The 24,108-nt window shown below is 38.0% G+C and overlaps 1 protein-coding gene across 1 annotated transcript in view; it reads left to right on the top strand.

Moving 5' to 3' along the window:
• The first annotated feature begins 4,931 nt into the window (after positions 1–4,931).
• The window catches only part of NSMAF (neutral sphingomyelinase activation associated factor), a 39,259-nt gene continuing 20,082 nt past the window's right edge, over positions 4,932–24,108 (top strand). The window contains exons 1-11 of the mRNA XM_039702777.1: positions 4,932–5,205; positions 15,210–15,299; positions 15,397–15,475; positions 15,565–15,632; positions 15,718–15,754; positions 18,249–18,299; positions 20,734–20,805; positions 21,171–21,218; positions 21,344–21,396; positions 21,903–22,032; positions 23,738–23,809. Of these exons, the coding sequence (XP_039558711.1) occupies positions 5,153–5,205; positions 15,210–15,299; positions 15,397–15,475; positions 15,565–15,632; positions 15,718–15,754; positions 18,249–18,299; positions 20,734–20,805; positions 21,171–21,218; positions 21,344–21,396; positions 21,903–22,032; positions 23,738–23,809 (753 nt within the window). The 5' untranslated portion in view covers positions 4,932–5,152. The remainder of the gene's footprint in view (positions 5,206–15,209; positions 15,300–15,396; positions 15,476–15,564; positions 15,633–15,717; positions 15,755–18,248; positions 18,300–20,733; positions 20,806–21,170; positions 21,219–21,343; positions 21,397–21,902; positions 22,033–23,737; positions 23,810–24,108) is intronic.

Consider the following 24,108-nt stretch of genomic DNA (forward strand, 5'->3'; position numbering starts at 1 on the left):
CATTTATTTTACATAAAATCTTCAATTTAAATTGACATGTAAAATAATTGTGCAAGTTTCTGTCATCCTCGCCTTTACAATTTGACTTATAGAACATCTTTAAATGTTGACACTTTAAATATGCCTCTAGGATTATTTTCTTCTCTATGGAAAATGGTGAATTACACATTTGTTTATTGATAAACATTGGTTTAACTAAAATTGATTTTAAATCCAACACACATTGTGTACACATACAAATTGACTTACAACTTGCTCAGAAAATCTTAGCAGAATTTAGTACAAGAAAGATGATTACAAACTAGTTTAAATGTGTTCAGAATGCAGCTGGCAATTCTATCATGAGGGTAAACCACATGATTGTTTTTAATCCAGTGGAGTTTTTGCATGTACCTCCAGGTTGTCACTCAGATCAGGGCAACAAATAAGCCATGACACGTCTAATTGTTGTTGATTTTATTATCGTTACTGTGGTAGAAGCAAGATGTACCAGTTAAGGATTTATTTATTATTCTAGGCACTGAGTACACACAGTGAAATGACTGTCTGTGTCACAGAAAGCTAGGGCCAGTGTTTCTCTTGCAGAAGTTAGTCTGTCCTAAATGTCTCCTGAGAGCAAAACTATTCATTCATATATTTCAAAAAATGTTTTCTTTACAAAAGTACAACCTTATGTTAAATTGTTTAAACGTCATTGTAATGAGAGGTAACAATGTTGATTTTTTCCCCATGAAAAAAATGTGTTTCTGTTTTCTGACTAGTTCTACTAACAATAAGCTAAAGTACTCTTTACTACTTTTGCCTTTGGTTAATGTGTCATAGGTTGGCTATTGACATATCTTTCAGAATACATATATTATTGGATGAATCCTTGAACTACACTCAGGAGTCTTTTATGCTCCCAACAGGAACTTCACCACTGGCTTCAACAGGTGAGGTTAAGCCTACTCTGAACATGTTTAAAAATGCCCAATAGAATAGAATGACAAGATTGACAAGAAACACTTGAGCATTGTATTTAAAGAAGCTTTTTAGATACCTGAAAGACAAAGCTTTTGTGGTTAAATACCATGGAGAATATCTGCCAGAAACCAAAAATGAAAAAAAAAAAATTAAAACCAACTTGGAATATTTGAAGTCAAATGCCAGGGATCCAGTGAGACTATGGAAGAAATACAGGTTTAGTAGTACCCCAGAGATATGGTAGCATATCATGAGTGATAGCTGTATATAAGAATGCTAGGGAAAATGGGCACAATAAATCAGGGGATGATGATTCAATGTGTATTGAATTCAGGAAGAGACAAAAGATACTGTTCCTGCTGAAAATTAAAAGGAGGAAGCAAAATTACATTACGATTCAGGTCTATTTTTCATAATAGCCTACAGCTGTACTCAAAAGGAGGAAGTTGGTATTTTTTTCTATGTATTCTGAGCAACTAATGAAGGTATTCAAGAAGCTTGCCCATGAGATAACAATGGATTTCAATCACTTGAACACCAGCTTGAAGAACAATACGGCAGGACACAAAATGTTCATCAAGTTCTCATAGTATTTTAGGGATGAACTTTTGCTTCACAGTACAGAGGAAGTTACAAGAGGCATTACCAACTGGATCTGCATGACAAGTACAGAGGAGCTCACTTTGATTTTAAAGGCAGAAAATAAACTGAGTGAAAGTGATCATGACACATTTGACCAAAACAGACTTCCCTGCTCTGTGAAAAAGAGGAAGAAAAAGCATGTCAGCACTGCCAACAATGGATTGCATTGTTATGTAGAAATAGTTAAGCTAGCTTTAATCAAGCTAGTCTAGGTACTAAAAGCAGGCTCATCATAACAGCATGCCATTCTGTATGAGTTAATTAACCTTCTTTCTGTACAGCCTAGGCCTGAGCTCAGTCATTTAAAGCTAACCTAGATTTTCTATAGAGAACAATAGACTCATTTTTAATTAAACATACAATAGCAAGCTATCTTGATGTGAACAAAAGGAAGGAAAGAAAGCTTAAGTAGACTGTATTAACATCACATTAAAAGCTCTTCAAAGATTTGAAGAAAGAAGTCACAATAAGGGGACATAACTGAAGGGTAACATAAAAGAATATGAATAAAAGAATAAAATTACAAAGCCTACAGTACAAAATGAGTGACAGGTAAAAAGGAGTATAAAATGCAACAAGAAAATATTCTGGAAATACATTAGAAGTGCCCAGATACTTAGTTAAATTTATCTTACCATAGAGCTTAAAGAAAGAATGAGCTAAAAACTATGTAAATTTCAAGTAATTGAGTTAATAGGGCCTAAAGAAATTTACTTAATAATATACCAAAAACAATCTCTGAATTGCTAAAAGACTATACAGGTTTAAAGAGACAAGAAAATTATAAAATTCATCTATCTAAGGAAAGCTGGTCTAAAGCAATCCAGATTTATTTTGATGTCAAGGAATAATCTAGAATAAATTTCACAATTAAGAAGTTACCATAAGGTTGTCAGGAACAGTGGCTCTCACTCTAATGCCCTTTTTTGCAATCAATTTCACTGATTCGGTAGAAAAAGAGAAAGAGTAAGTATCATAGGTCTTGAGTTTAGTATCATTTAAACACTGTCCCATGACAGTTTCATTAAAACAAAAAACAAAAGAAACATAATTCTTATGAAAGCACCAAGCAATTGGCATACTGCTTACAAATGTCAAACTTGGAGAGAACCTGCAATGAGAACCCATAAGGATCTGTTGTCATTTCAGTTTTATTCAGTATTTTCATTGGTGATTTGCAAGATGCAACAGAATATAGATATATTAAAAAACCTCATTCTCACCACCGCGAGAGCTAGAAGACAGTATCAAATTTCAAAACTATTTTCTTAACTAGGATAAATGTCTAAAGTTAGCAAGATTAAATCCTCATGGCTAAGACAAAATATTATACCTGAGAAGAACTTACATATATAGGAGAAAAAGTAGAGAACTAGATGACACTATGTTAGAATCAGTTCTGAGCACAAATTTCTGTCACAATAAGACAAGCAAGTTCTTACTGGGATGTATTTATGAATGTTCCTCTCATGTGTAACACATGGGGCATAATTACTGTACTCTAGTTGGTGTTGATACCTTATATCCTAAGATAAAGGCAAAAGTCATACTGGAATGTGACTTTTTGGCAGAATAAAGCTGAAAGAATAAATCATTTATGAGTGCAGTCTATAAGAAAAGTGAAAAAATGTTTAGTCTACGAGCAGGATGATATAAATATCCTCACATATAAACAATTACATGAAAAAGTATACATTCATACAAAAATATTTATTAAAATGTATGTGAGGCACATAAATACCTTTCACCTTCAAGTACTGCATTCAGCTCTGGGGTCCTCAACACAGGAAGGAGCTAGTCCTCAACCTGCTGGAGCTAGTCCAGAGGAGGCCACCAAGATTATTGTAGGAATAGAGCACCTCTGCTCTGAGGGAAGGCTGAGAGAATTGGGATTCTTCAGCCTGGAAAGGAGAAGAAGGCTTCAGGGCGACCTAATTGTGTCCTTCCAGTACCTGAATGAAACCTACAAGAAAGATAGAGACTATTTACAAGAGCATGTAGCGACAAGGACAAGGGAAAATGACATCAAACTAAAGGAGAAAAGGTTTAGATTAGATGTGAGGAAGAAATTCTTTACTGTGAGGGTGGTGGGCACTGGAAGAGGTTTCCCAGAGAAGTGGTGGATACCCCATCCCTGGAAGTGTTCAAGGCCAGACTGGATGGCCCTGAGCCATCTGGTCTAGTGGAAGGTGTCCATGCCCATGGTGCGGGGGGGTGGTACTAGATGATTTTTAAGGTCCCTTTCAACCCAAGCCCCTCCATGATTCTGTGATTCCATGATTTCCACTGGAAATATGACAAGGAATGCATCAAAGAAAAATCAGGCTGAAAAATCAGCTTCTAACAGATGCTGTTAGAAGTTTGTACAAGCTACACGCAAATGTTGCAGATTTTCTTCAAACAGTGTTTTTACAAATTGATTCGAGAAATAGTTCATGCAGATGACAGAAGTGGTTTTCAAACTCTGATCTGTTGCCTCCTTAGATTCTGTGAAGTACTCCTGAAGAGAACCCTGAAAGACAATTAGCCAAAGTAAATCTGCCTTCTGTAAATACAACAGTTCTATCTATGTCCACAGATTGAAAATATTTGAGTAACACTGATCAACATATACCTGAATCCATCTGAGTGCAGAGAGTACCTCAGACAATCTCTTGAGCCAATAATTCTTTTAGTTTCTATGTGAAAAATTATATCCTCTCCATTAATCCATTTTTCTAACTTAATAAATATACAAAAAGCAGGATTTTTCTACTGCACGAGAGATTGTGTCTGTAATCTCATAACAAATTATTTGGATTCTGTGACAGTTCTATGAATTGAAGGGTTTTTATATGAACTAAGAGATTTTACTTCTCTTTCTATAGAGGTCTTTCTAGGCAATGCTAGGACTTGAACAAACGGCATGAGGCTGAGTCAGGGGAGGTTTAGGCAGAGTATGAGGAAAAGGTTTTTCAGCCAGGGGGTGGCTGGGCACTGGAACAGGCTCCCCAGGGAAGCGGTCACAGCCCCAAGCCTGGCAGAGCTCAAGAGGCGTTCGGACAATGCTGTCAGTGCGTGGTGTGATTCCCGGGAATGCCCTGTGCAGGGATCGACTCGGATCCCTTCCAGCTCCCACATTCTGTGATTCCAGCCTTTGAACACACCTCCTGCCCCGACAGCTTCTGTCACACGCCTTACGGGCACAATGATCTCACTGCAGTGGCACTACATCTAAAACTTTTATTTTAGTCCACGTAACGAGCTGTTTCACAATGTAATACAGCGGGAGCTTCCCTCCGTGCGGAGGCCCCGAAGGGCCGCAGAGACACCGCAGCCCGGGCGAGGGCGCAGAACCCCCGGTGCCGACTGACTCCGTTTCCCCGGCCTTTTCCCTGTGCCGCCTTCCCCCGCCTCTCCGGCGGTACAAACGGGGCGGGCCGGTCTCGCAGCCCGGCTGGAACAGCGGCCGGCCCGCTCTCCCCGCTCTCCCCGCCTCCCTGAGGCGCGGCCTGGCCCGGCCCGGCCTGCTGTGGCGGCGGCTCCGGCGGCTCGGCCGGGCGGCTCCATGGCTTTCATCCGCAGGCGGCGGCTGGAGCGGGAGCTGTACTCCAAGGAGAGGTGAGCGGCACTGCCCCACCGGCCCCGGCCGCCCCCGCTCGGCCCCGGCCCCGCGGAGGGCCCGGCGGGGCTGCGGGGCCTCCGGAGAGGCCGCGGCGCAGCGCCCCGGCGCCGTGCTGCCCTCGCTGTTGTTACTGTTGAGCTCAGGTGGCTGATGGCTCCCTGAGTTAGGGCTGGAAAGGGTGTAGAAAGGACCTGGGAAAACAGGAATGCTGCTTGCCTTGCATAAATTGCGTGAAAAACAGCGTCTTGTAAATGTTTGTTTATTAGTTGGTTCTCAGTTGTGCTTGTGGCGTGGAGTTGTGCTTCACTGTAGTTTGTTGTGATATTTTTTTCCTTTTTTTTTTCCCCCTGATCACTATAGTCAGTGTACTGTCAGCCCTTGAATTACACTTTATGTTGTCTCTTTATGGCATTAAATTCAATTTGCGCGCTCCTCTTAGCTGACTGTAATCTTTGTTTTGTTTCTGAGCGTACAACAAAGGCTTATGTTGTACAACAAAGGCAACGTGCTTGAGTGTATTCTGAATTTTCTCTCTTATTTTTAGGCAGTGTCCCACTTCCTTTTGCCTGGCTTAGCTGTATCTGTCTTGTCAAAAAGTTTTAAAATCTTTTGCAAGCCTAACATTTCCACGTAGGAAATCTGTGTGAGAGCATGGGTCGCACAGCAGAAGGACACCACCTTCTCTGGGGGTTCAGGGATCCCCAGGTGTCCCCTGCTGCGGGAACCAGGGAAACAGCAGGCTGGTCCCATGTGAGCCCTGTGCGAATTCCTGCTGCAGGTCCCTGCTGGTTACACAGCACTGCTTATTGTTGATGAGAAAACCACATGATGAAGAGCTGGACTCACTCTGTCCATGTAAATTCTGATTCATAGCTGTACAGCCCGTGAAGCTACCACATCCTCTGAAGTGTTGTTTTTTCTTGTGGGTTTTTTTTTTTTTTTTAAAGTACAGATGTGTTCTCGATCACGTTTTGTCTTCTTGTATATTTTGTTGCTTTGGGGGGACAGCTGTGTTTTTTTTTTTTTTTTTTTTTTTTTTTTTTTTTTTTTTAGTACAGATGTGTTCTGGATCACGTTTTGTCTTCTTGTGTATCTTGTTGCTTTGGGGGGACAGCTGTAGTTTCAGATGTGTGTAAGGGGCTGCAGGCAGAAAGGACGAACTTCCAGTATAGAAGGAAAAAAGAAATATTTTTATTCGTAAAGAAAGCATCTTAATTGTAGGAAAAACAAATAAAATGACTGTGTTAGCTGTGTTATGGATTTAATGTAAATAGATTTATTTTTTTTAAGCTGAGAAAAAAGGCCAAAAACCCAACTTGTCCCAGAGAACCTAAATAGGATCCAAACCTCTTCTAAAAAGCCCTGAGAACAAACCCAGCATATCAATGTCAGTATTGCTGATCTACAGTTGTTAAACAGAACTTTTTTCTTTCCTCCTACTTGAAAGCATATCAGGATCTTATTATTTGAGCTTGTAATTTGAGCACTTTATGAAAGGTCAGTCTTATTCTCATTTGCATTGGCAGGTTTTCCTGTATCTGCAAACCCATTTCTCTGTTTCTTCCCCTTACCTAGCAATTGATATTAGTATAAAATCTAAGTAAATTTATATGTTTTGTACCCTATATCAGGTCCCTCCTTCTTTCTCTTTTCCTGTGCTTTTCTCAGTTAGGAAATCTTATAAGCATTTAAGTGATTTAAAATATTTCAAGCTTAGAATTATCAGATCAGAAGCACTGTATTTTTGTTGCATGTTGTCCTTATAGTTCTGTCTTAAAACAGAAAAAGAAACCAGCTTGCTATGACTTAATTGAAGGGACAGGTTCTGAGAATTTTTTTTGTCTAGGGTGCTGAGTAGCTGTTAGAGACACCAACTTCTGCATGAAAGCTTTGCTTGATCTTTGTATCCTTGGGGTAGATATTTCCTAGTGAAATGAACAGGACATCTTAAAACTTTGTGGCGACTGCATTTGATGTGTGTTTTGTTTTGGGGTTTGTTGGGATTTTTTTGGTTTTTTTGTTACTTATGCATTGCTTTCTACAAAACTTTCAGCTATAAAAGTTCCAGTTAAGAGTAGTGTGAAACTTGGTAAGTAAGAAGTTAATCTTCTTATGCAGTTGCTTTGGAGGGAAGGAAGATCAGATTAGTTTTAAGTGATCTGAAAAAAAATATTTCTTCTTAACTAATTAGTCCACTTTAATATCTAGTTACATAAACCTTCTTTTCTAAGTATATGCCATTTTCTAGAAGAAAACAAGAAAATGCTGAAATGTCCTGTGTCCAGGACAGTTTATTTAATCCCTAAAACATTGATCCTTCATGAACAGCAATCCTTTTTTATAAACAATTTTAGTTACAAAACATCAAATTAGATGATGTGGTGTTTGGCTCAGGTTGTTGCTTTCTTTATAAATTGATTTCTCACTTCTGCTGGCAGTATGCCCAAATGCAGACAAGTGTAAATACTTGGTATGGAGTCTCTCTATATGATCCTGATGGTTTGTCTTGGACCCTGCTTGGCTTCCTATGTGAGGGGTTTATCTCTTCTGCTGGGTTCATTCACATGAAGCAACCTACTGGCAGCATGTAGGTGCTGCAGATTTGGTGTGATGGTTGCTTGGGCATTGGATTTATATATATTTTTAATTTTTTTTAAAAATCAGTAGCCTTATTTGCAGATTTGGTGTGATGGTTGCTTGGGCATTGGATTTATATATATTTTTAATTATTTTTTTTTTTAAATCAGTAGCCTTATCTTACTATCTTGAGACAAAATATGCATAATGAAGGCTTTTATCCAAAGATCAGCAAATGAGTCCTACAGCTGGTCTACAGATAATTTGTTCTTGTTGGGAGGAGGTTTAATTTTAGAGTTGGTTTTGCATAGCTGTGTGCTGCTGCTAGGTTGGGCTGCCCTGCTTTTTCATCCCTGACAATTTCCTCCTGTTATCAGCACTGTACTTCCAGTTTCAAGTCAAGTCATTGTGCAAGGTGTGTTGGATCAACCACCTGCAACCCTTGTGTCCAAGCAGATTTCTAGCATGTGCTTTTCTGATGGAAGGACAAAAATAGTAAGGCTTCAATCACAGATTATGAATTTAAAGCAGGATCAATGGGTACACCTTTCCTGGGTGGTATAAACAGGATTTTGCCAAGGCACTGGTCCCAGCATGGTCATTCCTGTGTCCAGTTTGAATAAGTCCAATGCTCCAGTTGGCAGGTGAAGTTAGTATATAAAATAAACTGTGGACTTGTTTTCTTTTTTTTTTTCTCCCCAGATGTTGAATGTCTGAGACTTTTTCAGACTGAAGTATAGAGGGATGTGCACATCAAGCAGAGGAACAGTAAAATTCTCAAGTAGACTAAGCCTGATGCTTTTTGAAGCCACTTTTGTTTGGAGGATATTTTGTAGCATCTTGGCAGGAGTTATAAACTGCAGGTTGTAGTTTGTAAAGGGTGATTGGCTTCTTGGCTGCATACTCAGAACAATGCTAGGAATGTTTGGGTGCCTTTGGGTTCCCAGACCTTGTGTATTGGGAATGACATCATACAAGCTGAGGTTTTGCAAGTGTTTTCTTGCTACTTAATGCCAAGTTTTCTTATGCATCTTGGGTGTGTTCTTGACTCATATTCCTCAGACCTTTTCTGAGTGGCAATTATATGGCACCTCTTTGAAAAAGGAAGCGAGTTCTGTTTTTCTTGGCAAGGTGATTACCTTTTTCTTTTTTCTACCTGGAGCTGTTTCTCAAAGGAATACTGATTCTCTTCATAAGAAAATACCTTCCAACTGACTGGCATATGAATTTTTCAGTTATTCTTAATATAATCTTTCTAGAACTACTACTACTACGAAGACAGGAATTTGAAATAGGTCTTCAAGCTAAATTATGTTGGCATGCTTTAATTTACCTCTCCCCTTAAGTGTAGGTGCTTACCTTTTAAGCTCAAACAGCTCCTTATAGACTGTTAAAATATTAACTCTTTACCAGATTCTGTGTACTTTTAACACTGTGTGGGGATTGAAGGTGTTCCAGCAGAAAAGCTCTTAAATCCTCCATTAAAGTTATCTGGGGGGCTGTAGCTCCTGCCCCCTCAAGATATGCCCTCAGACAGACAAGCACAACTATGGCTGAAAATCTTTTTTCCATTTTGGATCTGGGAGACTCCTTGTGTTATTTAAGTTGGTGATGTTTGTTTTTCCAGCTGTGTAAGTTGTTATAACAAAAGATGTTCCCTTATCTAGCATGTTCTTCTTTCTTCCCTCTCCAAGATGCTGCTGCTGTTGATTTTTGGATGCAGAACTTGCATTAAACCTGAGGTGTAACAGTGTAAGTGCCTTTCCACCCACTCGAAAGCTCAAGGCTTTGCCGTGGTGGCAGTGGTGGCTGCCGATTTATTTTACCCTGGAAAGTGAAACTGCCTCTTTCCTAGCATCTCTTTGATAGCAGAGCTGCTGTGTGGGTTTGCTGCATTCCAAAGGGTAAAGTCTTCTTTCTGACCACCTCTTTCTTGTGCCTGACCTATTCTTATGGTACTGTTTCTGGTATTCCATGTACCCTTCCATGTACAAAACTATCCTGGGAAAACTCCACAGCTCTGAATAGAAGCTTGCATTATGGCCTGTCTGCTAATGTGATAATTTTTAAGTCAAAATTGCCTGGTCTACACAACTGGAAGTAGTTTTTGAGGCATTACAAGTGTGTGGGACCAGCAAAGTTACTGAAGCTGCTTTTTTTCCCCCCCTTCAATTTCCATTTTTCAAATATTACACCTAGTAAGAAAATACAGTCATCTTGGAAGTTTGCTGAAGGTTTGTTTGCTGTTGGTGAAACATTGAGGGTAAAGGCTGGACTGTTAAGAGGCTATAGTGAAGGCATTAAACATCTTGCAGACTCAACCCTCACAGCTACATGGGGTTTGAACTTTTTTGAAAATCTTGTCTAATTTGTCTCTGTGTCATTTTCAGAATAATATGTTTGGTTTGTTTTTTGTTTTTGTTTTTTTTTTGATAGCCTAGTATGTCAAGTTCATTGTAGGAAAAAAAAAGGTAAATGATCCCTGAAGACATGCCTGTGGCTTACTAGCTTAAACAGTATGTTGCAAACCATTGACTAGCATAGTGACCACAACATTTGTGGGCATAAACCTCTCTTTATTAGGGCGTAAGAATAAAAACATCCTGTAATAAACTTTAAGGTGTGAGTATTATTGCTGGATTTCAAAGGATTTTGTGTCAACAGATATTTGAGTTGCTTTCCAAGCTATAGTATTACCTTTCTTTAAGTAGATTTTTGATAAAAACTCATTAATGATTTGTACTTGGGAAGTTTCAATTAAAAATTGGGCTATTGATTTTGAATTTGGAACAAAATTACCACTTACTGGTAATAAGAAAAATGTCTCAAACTTGATCCTTTTCTGTTTATGATATTTGTCTATTACTGTTTTACAGGAGTATAAAGTTTTAGAGCACCAGGCAAAGGTGTTTAATAGAAACTGAAGGGATCTCCTACAAATATGTAAGAACCAGAATGGGGCTTTGTTTGTTTATTGGTTTATTTGGTTGGGTTTTTTAGATGCTGGTTCTTGCAGATAATTTAAAACTGGAAAAAAAATCAAAACCCTTTTTCATTTTAGATACTGAAGCATTTCTGTACCTTACCCAGTTAAAACTTTTGATTTGCCTAACTGCTTAGACTGAGGGATTTTTAAGTCTTGGGATCAGACTTGAAGGCAAGGAAGGGTAGACTGGGGACAGACTTACTTATTGTTACTTGTGTTGGCTTTGATTTTTTTGATCCAGGTTGCTATTCGAGGTCAGTGTAATAAAGTCATAGGCTTACAGTGTGTGCTGTTAATTACACAGCACTGGGAATTGTACAGCTGCTCAGTGCCTGAAAACCAAAATAGAGTTTTCAACTCTTACAGGTTTAACCAGTTTCTTATACAGGGTATCTCATGCATTCTCTGCCTGATGTTACTTGCTGATTTTTATATTTTTTAAGTCTTCCTGTTATGTGCAGAATTAAATTACTATTTTAAATGTATGATGTATGCTAAATTTTAATTTTAAATGCATGCATACAAATTCTTGTTGTAGGACCACATAGCAGTTGATAGTATATGAATTTGGTGTACTGGTCATCTTGCTATCACAAGTGTCTTTGGAATACTTCCTTTAGCTCTTTGGAAGGCAGATAGCCCAAAGCCCAACTGCTTAGTTGCATGTTGAAGATCCCCCTTGCTGTAATTTTATAGCTATTATGATTGATGTCCTATTTTTTTCAGCCCTTCACAATACTGTTTGCCTACTTATGCAACATGCCAGAGACTGATCTGTACCCTTGCTATCTGTAGGTACTTGTTAAACCTCCTGGCAAGCCTGAAGTATCATTATGCACAGTGATGGTTCTCAAGAGGGACCCTGTTGATACAGTAACTATCAGTGGCTCTGTTTATTTCTGTGAAAGATACTACTTCTGTGAAGATAACAGCTCTGGCTGTACTCTAGTAACATGTGATGAAATTTGACTTTTCTTTGACAACTCTATGGATCATTAACACAGGCAAATTAAATTTAAATACTTGAACAGTAAAGACTAAGATGAGTTGAGAAATTCCAGAAGGTTATTCCAGAGATCACACATCATAATCTTCAGAGTTCCTTAATAGCAGTAACTTGAATTGGTCCAGGAGTGAGATGCAAGTCTGAAAATTTTGCTTTCACTTATGGTGTCCTATTAATTTTAAAAGGGGCAGTTTTTGTGACATGTTCTTGGGACAGACAGTAAGTTTGTTCCAATTGCAGTGGGTGCTCGAGAGAAGTGTGATGGCATTTGTGGAGATTTGATATCTGGGCTCTGTCTGCCTGCAGAAGTGACTTGTTGCAGCCTGAAAATATAGGAAATGCAGTGAGAGTAAGTGGACCTGCAAGTAGAGTAGCAGCAAGTGTAGAAATGCTAGGAAGAGGCTTTGGAACTACATGGAAGGCTCTGCAGAGAGTGGGAGGGGAAGATCAATATGCAAAATGCACTTAGCCTATATGATGGACAGTGTTTGAAGAAAAATGCTTTAACAGCTTCCAGCACAGCATTACAACCCATTTTCCAGACAGCAAAGCTGAGGTCAGTGAGCAGGAGATCATTGCACAGGAGGTCACTGGTCTCTAGCAAGAAGCTCTACAGCAATGCTGTCTCTGTAAGCCTGGAAAATGAGTACTCATGTGGAAGAGACACAGAGAGAATAACAAAAGGATAAACTGGATGCTGCTAGCAAACATGGTATTTAAAAAGGAGTAAACCTACAGTTTCCCCACAGTACCTGTTTAGCCTATATAAAGAGTTCATCTTGAGTTTTTGTGCATGTCTTTACTTTTCTTTTTTTTCCCTTCATGACACCATCTGGTTCAGCAGCAGTAAGTGTTGTGCTGGGGAAAGAATACCTCAAATTCTTGCCTACAGCTTCTGGTTTTGGCAAGGTGAATTGATTTATAAGTGACAAGTATACAAAGATAGAATAGTTTCATAGAGGTAATTATAATGAAAAATTTCAAAGAGAACTTTCTTGGTTTATGTATTTTGGCTTATGCTGAGTATATTATAGTTACTGTGAATAACAGCCAATGTTTTGATATAAAAACATGGCTTGTCTTGAATACATGAGGGATGCCTGCATTTACCAAAACCTTAAAAATCTAGTAAATACCAGTGCTGTCAACAGGTGAATTTAGAAAGAATATAAATGTGAGGAGTTTGTTAAAAGAATATGTGGGGGAAAAGGCCAAGCATGAAGAATTTCAGAAATGAATTCTATTGAACAGGCATCACAGTTTTCTTGGCAAAAAAAATTGTGGGACCATAAATGCCATTTCTCTGAAGCTCATGTTCTCTGTGTCAATAGTGGCTGTTTCCTGATTAAAAAGAATAGATTTTTTTTCAAACAAACCTGTGTGCTACCTTTGTTCTTGACTTTTATATTATTTAAATAATAATAATAATAATAATTATATGTATAGTATACTTAATACGCTTACACATACTACAAAGAAGAGTATTTTACTGGTGAATTTCTCTTTATACATCCTAACATAGCTTTATTAAAAAGCTTTAAGAATGTGATAGAACTTGCAAGATCTGAGTTTGCAAAATCAGAAATTATCAATTTGTCCTGGGTGACTCCAGCTGGATGATATATTGAAAAATGGAATATAATAGGATATGAAACATTGCAGCTTACCCCAGTTGCTGAGTATAGTGGCACAGAATAACCCTTGGTCAGCTGGGGTCAGCTGTCCTGGCTGTGTCCCCTCCCAAGTCCTTGTGCACCTCCAGCCTCCTCGCTGGCGGAGTAGGGTGAAGCACAAAAGGCCTCGGCTCAGTTTAAACACACTCAGTGCTTAAATCTGGAATTATCAACAGTTTTCAGTACAAATTCAAAGCAAAGCCCCATAGTAGATACTGCAAAGAAAACCAAGCCAAAACCAGCTCAATGGGATCAAAAAAAACTGATTTCAAGAGAGGAAAGTAAAGATAAAGTCATTTTAAAAAAGCAGCAGAGCAGTAAGTCAAAGTATCTTGGGAACACAAACAGTTTTGAGTATATAGAGCCACTGTTACTTGTAGTTGCAGTAAAAGCTTATTGTTATGTTCTGTTTAAAATAACCACAACACAGTCTTTAAGTGCACAAGATATATTTTCAATAATGTTATTTTTTTCATTGTGACATTTTAAAAAAGCAGCAGAGCAGTAAGTCAAAGTATCTTGGGAACACAAACAGTTTTGAGTATATAGAGCCACTGTTACTTGTAGTTGTAGTAAAACCTGTATTATGTTCTGTTTAAAATAACAACCACAACACAGTCTTTAAGTGCACAAGATATATTTTCAATAATGTTATTTTTTCCATTGTGAAAAATGCTTTTTTAATGAACAGGCTGTTCGATTCACTCAGTTCATTTTGTGAACTCCTGACATATTTACTGCTGTTTGAATACTGCTCTGGGGACACTTGGTGTTTAATAGTGTTTTCACAGGCATTTTTAGTGAAGCACATCATGAGCGAAATACAAAAAGCTCAAAATGTGGGTGTAAATAAATACTAAGTACTTGTGCAGATCAGATCAGCGCTGCACACAAACAAGTTGTACTTCCAACTGAAGTTGTTTTTGCTTCTCCTGCTGTGCCAGTATCCACTGGCATTTTCTACAGGTGAAACACTCAGTGACCAAGTGTTCACCCTGTTAGAAAGTTGTTGAGTTTTGATCGCTTGCAGCAGTTTTACTTAAGTTGGTAGAGAAAGCATTTTCACGTTCCCCCTAATCTGGACTATTTGCATTTACTTGGTACCAGCACTGGCATTACTATGATCCTGCAGTTCAATACTTTCGAAGACTTCAGTTTCCTATTTTTGTTTTGTTGTTGTTGAGGTTTGTTGTTAATCACATTAGGCCATGAACAGGCTTCTTGGGGGCTGAACAGAGGTGTGGAGGAAGTACAGAATGTGGTTGGTGAGGAGGGTAATGCTTCCTCAGAGGGCATCCATTGAGTGACTCACTCATGTTGTAAAATCTGTGCCAGTGTTTTCACTTAACATTTTAGACCAGTCTAATTTGGCTTTGCTTCAAAACAATCCAATTCCATCTATTCTATGTGATTAGTTCCTGCCCTTCCTTTTTGTGTCATTGCATATTTTGCCTGGCATGCATTGATCACGGCTAAAGCAGAAAGACTGGTTAAATTATAATAATTTCCATCTAAGACATCAGAATCAAATATCTAACCTTATATGTGTTGGAAGAGCATCAGTTGATCTTCTTCACATGTACACGAATTTTCTGTATAGGTTGTTATTTTAAAAAGTTAAATTAATTCATTATTGGGGTGTGAGGTGCAGCAAAGAGATCAGTGAAAACTTTCCAAACACCCAAAATGTTTTATTAAGAGTACTAACTGTTATGGTATTTTCTCTTAGAATAAAAGATTTTTATTTTTACTTTGTAGGTTTTCACTGCTTCTTCTGAACCTGGAAGAATATTACTTTGAACAGCATACAGCTAATCATATCATAAATAAAGATTGCAAAGATGAAAGGTACAAAACTGTTACATACCTTCATTTACTGGAGTCATTCTAGGCTCATGGATCATGAATGCATGCACAACTTTTTTTCCTTTGTTTTTCCTTTTAGAAAATTCAGAGGCTCCCTAAAAATCTGTTCAAAGTCAATTATTTTTGAACCAGATGACAATATCCAGCCTATTATCAAGGTAAGTAGTGCAAACTTAAATTTCTTGGTAACTAAAAATTCTCTTTAAAAAGCTTTTAAGAAATACTGTATTTTTATAACTTGCTGCAGATACCGTTGCGGGATTGCGTTAGTATAAAAGCCCCGGAAGATAATGAAGCAAATAACCCTTTCACAAGGTAGGTAAATTTGGGATACTGTATGTATTTAACTTCCTTTAAAGCCCAAATTCCCATCATTTCAAATATCTTATTTACATTTTAGGAATACATCTGGAGGGATTTCTGTTGTATGTAGCCAGGTAAGACATGCGTATAATAGATTTTTGATGTATAAATGGGTGAGGTTACATAAATGAGCATTATGTTCTTTAATGGTATTTTTCCTCAAAGCTGTAATCCAAGAGTGGGAAGTTAACTGAAAACAAAACTAATTAGTGTCAAAAATTTATCATTAATGTGAAACTGTTGATGCTGGAAATTGCAAACTGTTAATGACTTCATTAAGTCATTAATTCAATAAACTAAACATTTTTGCCCTGTGCATTTCATAATGGAGCTTAGGGAAACCTTAGAATTGAATGAAAAAGGAGAATAGATGGTAATAAAACTTGTTATTAATCATCTTAAATTTGCTTTTGTTACACTGCTTTCATCTACTTTCTGCAGCATGTTGGGGTAATGGCAAAGCTATCTTGGTCCCTATGGTTCAGCTTTGTGAAAACTCTGGACTGTGCTGTCCACCAAGTAGTTTTCTGAAAGTGTCTTGCTACTGTCTTAAAGTTTCAGTCAAGAGTTTTGGTTGTGGATTCTTAGAGTTAACCAAGGGTTAACTTCTATGCCAGAGAAGTTTGTGATTTTCGTTGTAGTAACCAGTATATTTAATCATTTTGAAACTGCTTCTGTGAAAAATACTGTGTAATCTATTTTTTGAGTTGGCAGGTTTTCTATGCACTGAGTGATTTTTAAAAATGCGTTTCTAACTCTTCCAGGCAATGCTTCCACAGTACATCATTATTCTATGTTCTGAAGACCAAGTGATTATAAGAAACATCTTGTAGGAAAGAGGAATTAAGTTTTAAGATGGCAAGTGTGGTTAGCACCCACCAGTCCTCCCATTTGTAGCTTGCAAATCATCTTTCTATCTCTGAGGAAACGTTCTGAAATACTTGGGTGGCATCATAAATGGTGGCATTTTGTATAAAAGTCATATGGAATTCCAAGTGTAAAGTAGTCCCTTAGTTGTAATTATGACAGATCATGATCTAATTAAAAATATGTATTTTTAAAGTAGAATTTTGGCCTTGTAGGAAACAACACATAGGGAATACTTGGAACATCTTAAATATCTTTGCCTTTTAGAATCAGAAAAATTTGTTAGTACAGAGCTGGATAAGCAGCTTTTCTTTATGTAACAGACAACTTAGAACTAATGGCTTTAAAATATAGTAATGGGAATAATAATTTGATATTTCAGTATTTTTTCTTCAGATAAAACTGGGGGAAATCCTCCAAAAATAGGAAATTAATACAGTATGCTTAAGATTTTGCTCAGCTTACAAGTAAAGAAAACCAAGCCATTATGTCTACTTCTTATGTAATATAGAGTACTCAGTGTAGTTATCCTGAAGTAGAGCAATGAATGTGAAGCAGGTTTCTCATTCTGATTCTCCCATGGCCTGATTCAGGTCTGTACATGATGATGTCAGATGAAAGACACTAATTACCTTTGTCTTTTAATGTAGCAGTTAGAGAGGCATGCTGAGCATATGGGTTCCAAGCCTGCCACTTGCTTTGTTCTAGCTGGATGTTTCTTGGAGCAGTCATGGGGTGAATGTTGGCTCTGTTATCAGCTGGTGGCAATGGGGAAGGCTGTGTGTAGCAGCTAGAAGGTTTCTGAATGAATCTAGGAGTGTAGAACCACAGGTGTGCTACCTATAGGAAGGAAACTGAGGCACTGGGAAGGGACCTGTGATCATCCAAGTTTCTTGGGCCTGGAGTAGAACACAGTAGGTTATGCAGTTGTCACCCCAGGACAGCAGTCCAGTGTATTTTGTTTAGTTCAGAACCAGTCCTGAGCTTAGGCCTGAGATTTAGCAAATTTGAGCCTTCTCTACAGACAGCAAAACCATAACTTATTTCTGGCTTATTGCCTTTTAGATTGTGGATAGTAAGGCATGGCATACCAATTAGTGTGCTACCAATCAGGTCTTTTTATAGCAGTTATGAGAATGTTCTGAAGAAGGAGAGTTGTTTTATGTGGGTTTTGGAGAGGAAAGATGTTCTCAGAGATGAGGCTAGCACCAGAGAAATAAAACTGTTCAAAAGCATGGTATTGGATGAGGGAGGAAATCTGGTGTTCATTGTGGTTGGAGCTGGAAGCGAAACATTTAACAGCAGAAGAAAGGCATTCATTTGAGAAAGTTTGCACAGAGTATATTGTGTGTTGCCAGTCTGGGGTAATTCCTGTTTGGGCAGAGCCTTGAGCCACTAAAGGAGGGGGAGGATCTGCCCCACTGAATGTAGCTCCTTGAAGATCATATGATTAGGATAAAAGCCCACTAATCAACTGTATAAGTAAGTCTCTGAACAAAATTGGATTCTTGCCCTCCTTGAACTTAGCTGATCTAAAAGCTCATTGTTTTTCTGCAGTTTATCTGGGGTAGTTAAAGCAGGATATTATAACCCAGTGTTTTGCTTGCTTAAACAGTGTTCTTAGCTTTGTATTTACTGGTACTTCTGATTTATTTTATTATTTTTTAAGGTGTGAATCTGTAATAACTGTTATTCTTTCAGGTTTTTCTCATTAAAGAGAGAAATGTTATTGCACCCTATAAAACAGTAAGAGTAAGTATATATTTTTTCACTTCTCTTAGCAAACTAAGGAGTTTCCTAAGGATTTATGTTCTCATTTCTGAAAGAGTAAGATAATTATCATTTGAGAAATATGACAGTGAAGCTTTTAAAAAAAAAGTATTTTTTAAAAAATATTGAAAAAGCATGTCTGAATTCTTCTGTGATGGCTTTTTGATACTTCTTGGAAGACATGCTGCATGCCATTTACCTTGATGTGCAGCTCTATGGGCCCAACAGTCAGACCTATCAGATGACTGCTTGTGTACAGTGGACACTGCATCCTGGTTAAGTGGCTTCTCAGTTCTGCTCAGACCTGAGATTGCTGAGATTCTGCTCAGATGAGAGATTGCTAATTGATATTTCCCAGGTGAGTGTTTCTCAGTTGAAAGAAATGGTGGGTAAGGCTGCTCACAGCAGAAATTGGAGTTTGCTCCTGGCTGCTTTCTGCTGATGGGGTCGGTCTGCTCCGATTCTGAGCCTGGAGGCTTCAAGGCATACAAGTAGGGGTTCTTTGCTTAAATTGTGAGATTAGTTAAGACACAAATGCAAAACTCTCATTTTTCAGAGTTAATTCACATTTTGCCCAAGAGTTGAAAAAGACAGAATTATATTTCTCAATGTTTTTGTTGAAGTAAGAAATTTCAAGAATGATAGAGTCTGTAAGTCTGTATTGCTGTAGTGAACAGCAAAGAGACCAGAGAGGATCTCTGTCCTCTCAACAAGTGCTTTGGGTTGGTTTTCTGATTAGATCTGCTTCTGAACTAGGACTTCAAGGTTCGTGGTTTTTTCCTTTGTTTCTTTTTATTCTGATAATTCTTCATGTGTTGAACCTGTTTTGTCTTCTGGTTCTTCTATGATCTGTTTTGCAGCCATGTGTAAGATTTATTAAGTATCAGACAAATACCTTATCTCATTGCCAACACAGTGGAAAAGGAAAGAATCAGAAGGGTTGTTTGGAAAGCTTTTCACTTCATTTTCTTCTAAGTTATGATTCATCCACAGCTAAAACAATTCTGACAGTTAACCATCACAATTTACTTTGCTGAAGTTCAGCTCTTTCTCTGCATTTTAAAACAAGAAATCTACTTCACCTTCAATCTTTTCTGATTTTTTTTTCTGTTGTTGCTAAATATCTTCTACTTGAATTGTTGCCAGTTCCATATACTTCACTGAGTGCTGGAATTGAGTAATACATTTTATCTCCCATGTCTTTCTTTGATTGTTTCAGATCAATTACAAAATACTGAGCTCTTGTCTTTGAATGTGGCTGGAGAGCTACAGAGACAACTGCTCACAAAAACTGTCACATTGTTGGCTGTAAGCAATACCTGTAGACCATTCACAAGGTTTTCTGAAAGCTGTGGGTTTTTTTCCTATTGAAGGAAAATGATGCTCTGGGTGAAATGTTTCAAGGCTTTTATCCAAATTGCTACTGAATTTAATATCTCCCTATAATCCAGTTCCATTTGCTTTTTGAAGCGTGCTTTCATCTTGCATTGCTGTCATTTCAGCTCAGATCACTTACTTCACACTGAAGATCATCTAGATTTTCATGACTTCCTTTAGTTTAAAATTAATCCTGTAGTATCTACTGACCAATGTCTTGCTTTAGTCTTACTGATCATTTTGGTTTTTTTTTTAAAGTCTAGCCTGAGAAATGACAAAATGCTACAGAAACATGTTGATATAGTTTTATACTACATTCAGGGGTCATAAAAGTATTCAACAACCTTTGCTAAATATGAGTTGTGAGTAAAGCTAGTGCCAGTTGATCCATATGCATACTTTTAATATGCTTAAGTAAAAGAAGGAATATCTACTATAAAATGACACTTAAGAAAGCTGGGAAAACTTCGTAGGAGAAAAATGAGTGTGCCACACAAGCTGGTTGATGTGTTAGTGAGGCTTTTGTGAATGACTAGTCAAAATAGACTGGATTTGGGATCTTTTCAGCTCAACTCGACTTATGTAGATGAGAGTGACTAACTTCTTTAGCATAGTCTTTAAAGATTTGATGGGCTGATGTCTTTCATCTCTAAGAAATACAGTAGCTGTTTAAAATGTAACATGTAATTTGCTAGTTCTCTATTTGCATGTGTTTAAAATAGATATTAAGATAGGCAGAACAGGTATTACTTTTCATTTATTGGTGTTTGTACTATATTAACTTATTCACTTCAGAGCTATTGTGTATTAGACAACACTGCACAGAGAACTTTCCTAAGGGAAGATATATTTGTAAAGAAAAAAGAACAATATCTGCTTTTGGAATCTTTGGTGTTTAACACAATCTTTAATAGCATAGTTTTCCTGGGGTTTCGAGTTTTATTATTTAGGGCTCTTTAGTTTTCTTTACTTCTATTTTTTTTTTTTCCACTGAGTTCTATTTGGTGTTAATTCATAGTAAGTGTACTTTTAATTTTAGGGTAGAGCAGAACACTTATTCCAACTGGATGTTGCTTGGAAAGTAGGAGATGTTGTGCAAACTCTACATCAGGTATGTGGCTGTTTGATATCCCTGCATAGTTCATCACAGCATATTTTGATTTTTAGTGTAGAGCTGTATTTGTACTCAAGGTGAAAACCTTGGAATATCTATTTTTAAAAATGTGGACTTGAACACAGCATCTAATTCTGACAGCTATTGTAAGTGGCCCATATTAGATTTTAGTGTGCAGGGTGGTACTCAGCAAAGTAGTAACATAGCAGTAGAAGTGAATAAATATGTCCTACTTTGAAAAGAAATTATAATAGATCTTCTAGTGTGCCATCACCAAGAATGCTAAAGCCTCTCCTGTTTCTGTTGACTTCTGAGCTGTGTGGGACATCTTTGTGCTGTTTCACTTAAAGTGCATTGTTTAGCTTTACAGGGCTTCTTGTCTAGATAAGATGGGAGATCAAGCTGCCATGGTGAGTATCTGATTATTTCTAATATCCCTCTTTAATAATGAAATTGTGATAGCACTGTTTAATAATTAAGTTCTCATTGCATTTGAATCAGACACCATATTAATTTTTCTTTCCTTCCACATTAGATAACTGCTATATTACAATCACGCTTGGCTAGAACTTCATTTGATAAATACAGGTACTTTTCTAATCACTTTCTACTGGGAAATCATTTTCATCTTGTTGGTTGATTAGTCTACTGCACTGATAGTTAGATGGCTGGTTGAGTTAGTGTAAGTTCTCGAATTCAGAGAGTTAGCTTCCTAGTATTCTAAAGCATCTGGAATGTGGAGTTGGAAAGTCTGTGTTGAGATGATGAATGTGTTACTTTGTCTCCAAAATGTTTCATTCCTCTGTGAATTTGTTGCAATTGGGCATCAGTATATACCAAATGAAACTATAGTTCTAAAGAAGTCAACTGGCTTACTGCCCTGAGACTGGAACAGAACGTAGCAGTGTTTCTGGAGTGCCTGTTTAAGTGGTGGTCCCTAAAAAGAACTTTATTCCTGTGTAAAATAGGCTTAGTGAAGTCCCCATTCTGATGTCCCACGGCTATAAGCTAACTAAAACCTTTCTAAGTAATTTAAGGGTGCCTCTACCAAAGTAAGAACTGGAGGTAAACTTGCTCCTTTTCTTCACTTGTAGATTTCAAAGCATTTCTGAAACGCTGCATATGGAATGTAAAGCAGAAATGGTGACACCACTGGTGACTAATCCAGGGCATGTGTGCGTTAGTGATGCTAACTTGTACTTCCAGCCTCTTAATGGATATCCTGTAAGTGCCTCATAGATGGTCTTGCTTACAATGTGAGCACGCTGCCCTGCTAGTGGACAGTTTTAATTCTCTGTACTTTTTCTCTGAAATGCACGTAGAGCACATCTCCAAGGCAACTATTTTCAGTTATATTTAGAAGGTCATTAGCTTTCCTTTGATCTCTGCTGCATTCAGTGTATCTCTCTCTCTGAGGCTTCATTCTGTGCTAACTTGCTTAAAGTTTACCTCCTACTGACAAAGCACAAAATGTCCTTTGCTCATTCTCTATTAATATTTGAAGATCACTATTTGTTACATTTCATTTAAGATAAATTTCTCAATCTTAGTTTGATACTGTTCCAATTTAGTAAGAGCTTTATATACATGTAGTTTACTTTGGGAGGTCCTAGCTAAGTTTTCTATTAAACTGACCACTTCTTTCTCTAGAGGAAAACTGAGTGCGTGTTGCAGATGAATTATTGCTTTGGAACTTTGTCATAGAAACAGAAGTGATCATCTCAGCAGGCCACTGACTTAGCTATGATTCTGTGAAATACCTTTAGTATGGACATGGCAGTAGCACGATCAGCAGAAAACTTTAATTTTCAGATTAATTTTTTTCCCAATTTGCTTGTCAGCATGTGAGATTACATCAGCAGCCCTGGTGCTGCTCCAGCTGGGTATGGCTGGTCCTGCAGACTGGTGGAGCACAGTCAGGCCAGGGATGAAGTACTAAACTAGACCCATCCTGTAATCCCAATGCTGAACTGCCAGTTCCCTCCCCAGGGCTGAGGACTGGAGCATACATCTAGTGCTCTCATCTGCTGGTACCCTGTGGGGAAAGAAAGGATTTGAGTGCCATAAGGACAAGGAAAAGACAAGCAAAAGATTGTGGAGTCTGGAGACTCAGACACAGGGAAAATAAAGGGCATGTTTGAAGCTAGTACAGAGAATGGAAATGGAGGAAGCATGCTTGACAAAGGACAAAGGAGGAGGAATATGGGGGACAGACTTTATAGCAGAGCCTTTTGCTATATGCCAAGGGTAATAGTTGTAAATTAGAATAAGCTAGATTCAAACTAGATAGAGGAAAAAAATGGTTTTTACAATGGGGTTGGTAAAACACTGGCACAGGTTGTCCAGAGAGGTGGTGGATGCCCCATCCTTGGAAATATTCAAGGTTAGGTGGAACCACACTCAGAGTAACCTGGTATAGTTAAAGGCCTCCCTGCTCACTACAGTGGGGTTGGACTAGACAGCCTTTAAAGGTCCCTTTCCTACCTGAATTATTCTGTGATTCGGACGTGCTGGAAGTAAGTCCAAGCAAGGGAAAGGAGTTCCAGGGGGATAAGGGTGCCATTCTGGTTCCACCCGCCAGGTGGCACAGATTGCCCAGCAGCCCAATGGCTTCTCTAATACGGCTCATCGTGTTCTGCTTCTCTGCTGCATGAGCACTGCTGCTGGCGACAGACACTGCTGCTTACTGACTCCTAAACTGCTCTGCTGCTCAGGCAAAAAACAACAGCAAAGACAAGCTTCCTCTTTCTAACATAACTGCTTAGCATCACTATTCCACTGCTAGAATGATATGGATGGATATAATTTTTATATTGCTAATATCTCTAGTCAAGAAAAAACTTCAGATTTTCTGAGGAGGGTAAGGTAGAAGAACATAAACCTACTAGAATGTCTCTATCTTTTCTTTTCCCTCCCTCATCCCCCACAGAAACCAGTAGTACAAATAACACTGCAAAATGTGCGACGCATCTATAAAAGAAGACATGGGCTGATGCCACTGGTAAGCTCAAGTATTTATTTTATTTTATTGTCTTGCTGTATATATGGTTTCTTAAGGGGACCAGCTGAAACAGTCTGCATCATTAGGTAAAAGCCATATGTTCTTAAAAATTCTGTATTAAATAGTGAACAGTACTCAATGGTCCTTTCTGGTTCTTTAAATGTTCTTTTTTCCTGTGTTTTCAAAAAGGTGAAAACAGAGTGAATTCTGACAAGGGTGAAAAACTTCTTTCATAAGCAGTCAGCATAGGAGAAGGGATTGCCATTAGGGAGCAATTAATTCCATTTATCTCAAGCACC

The sequence above is a fragment of the Passer montanus genome, unplaced genomic scaffold (genome assembly GCF_014805655.1).
Source record: "Passer montanus isolate IOZ18808 unplaced genomic scaffold, ASM1480565v1 scaffold16, whole genome shotgun sequence".
NCBI classification, from domain to species: domain Eukaryota; kingdom Metazoa; phylum Chordata; class Aves; order Passeriformes; family Passeridae; genus Passer; species Passer montanus.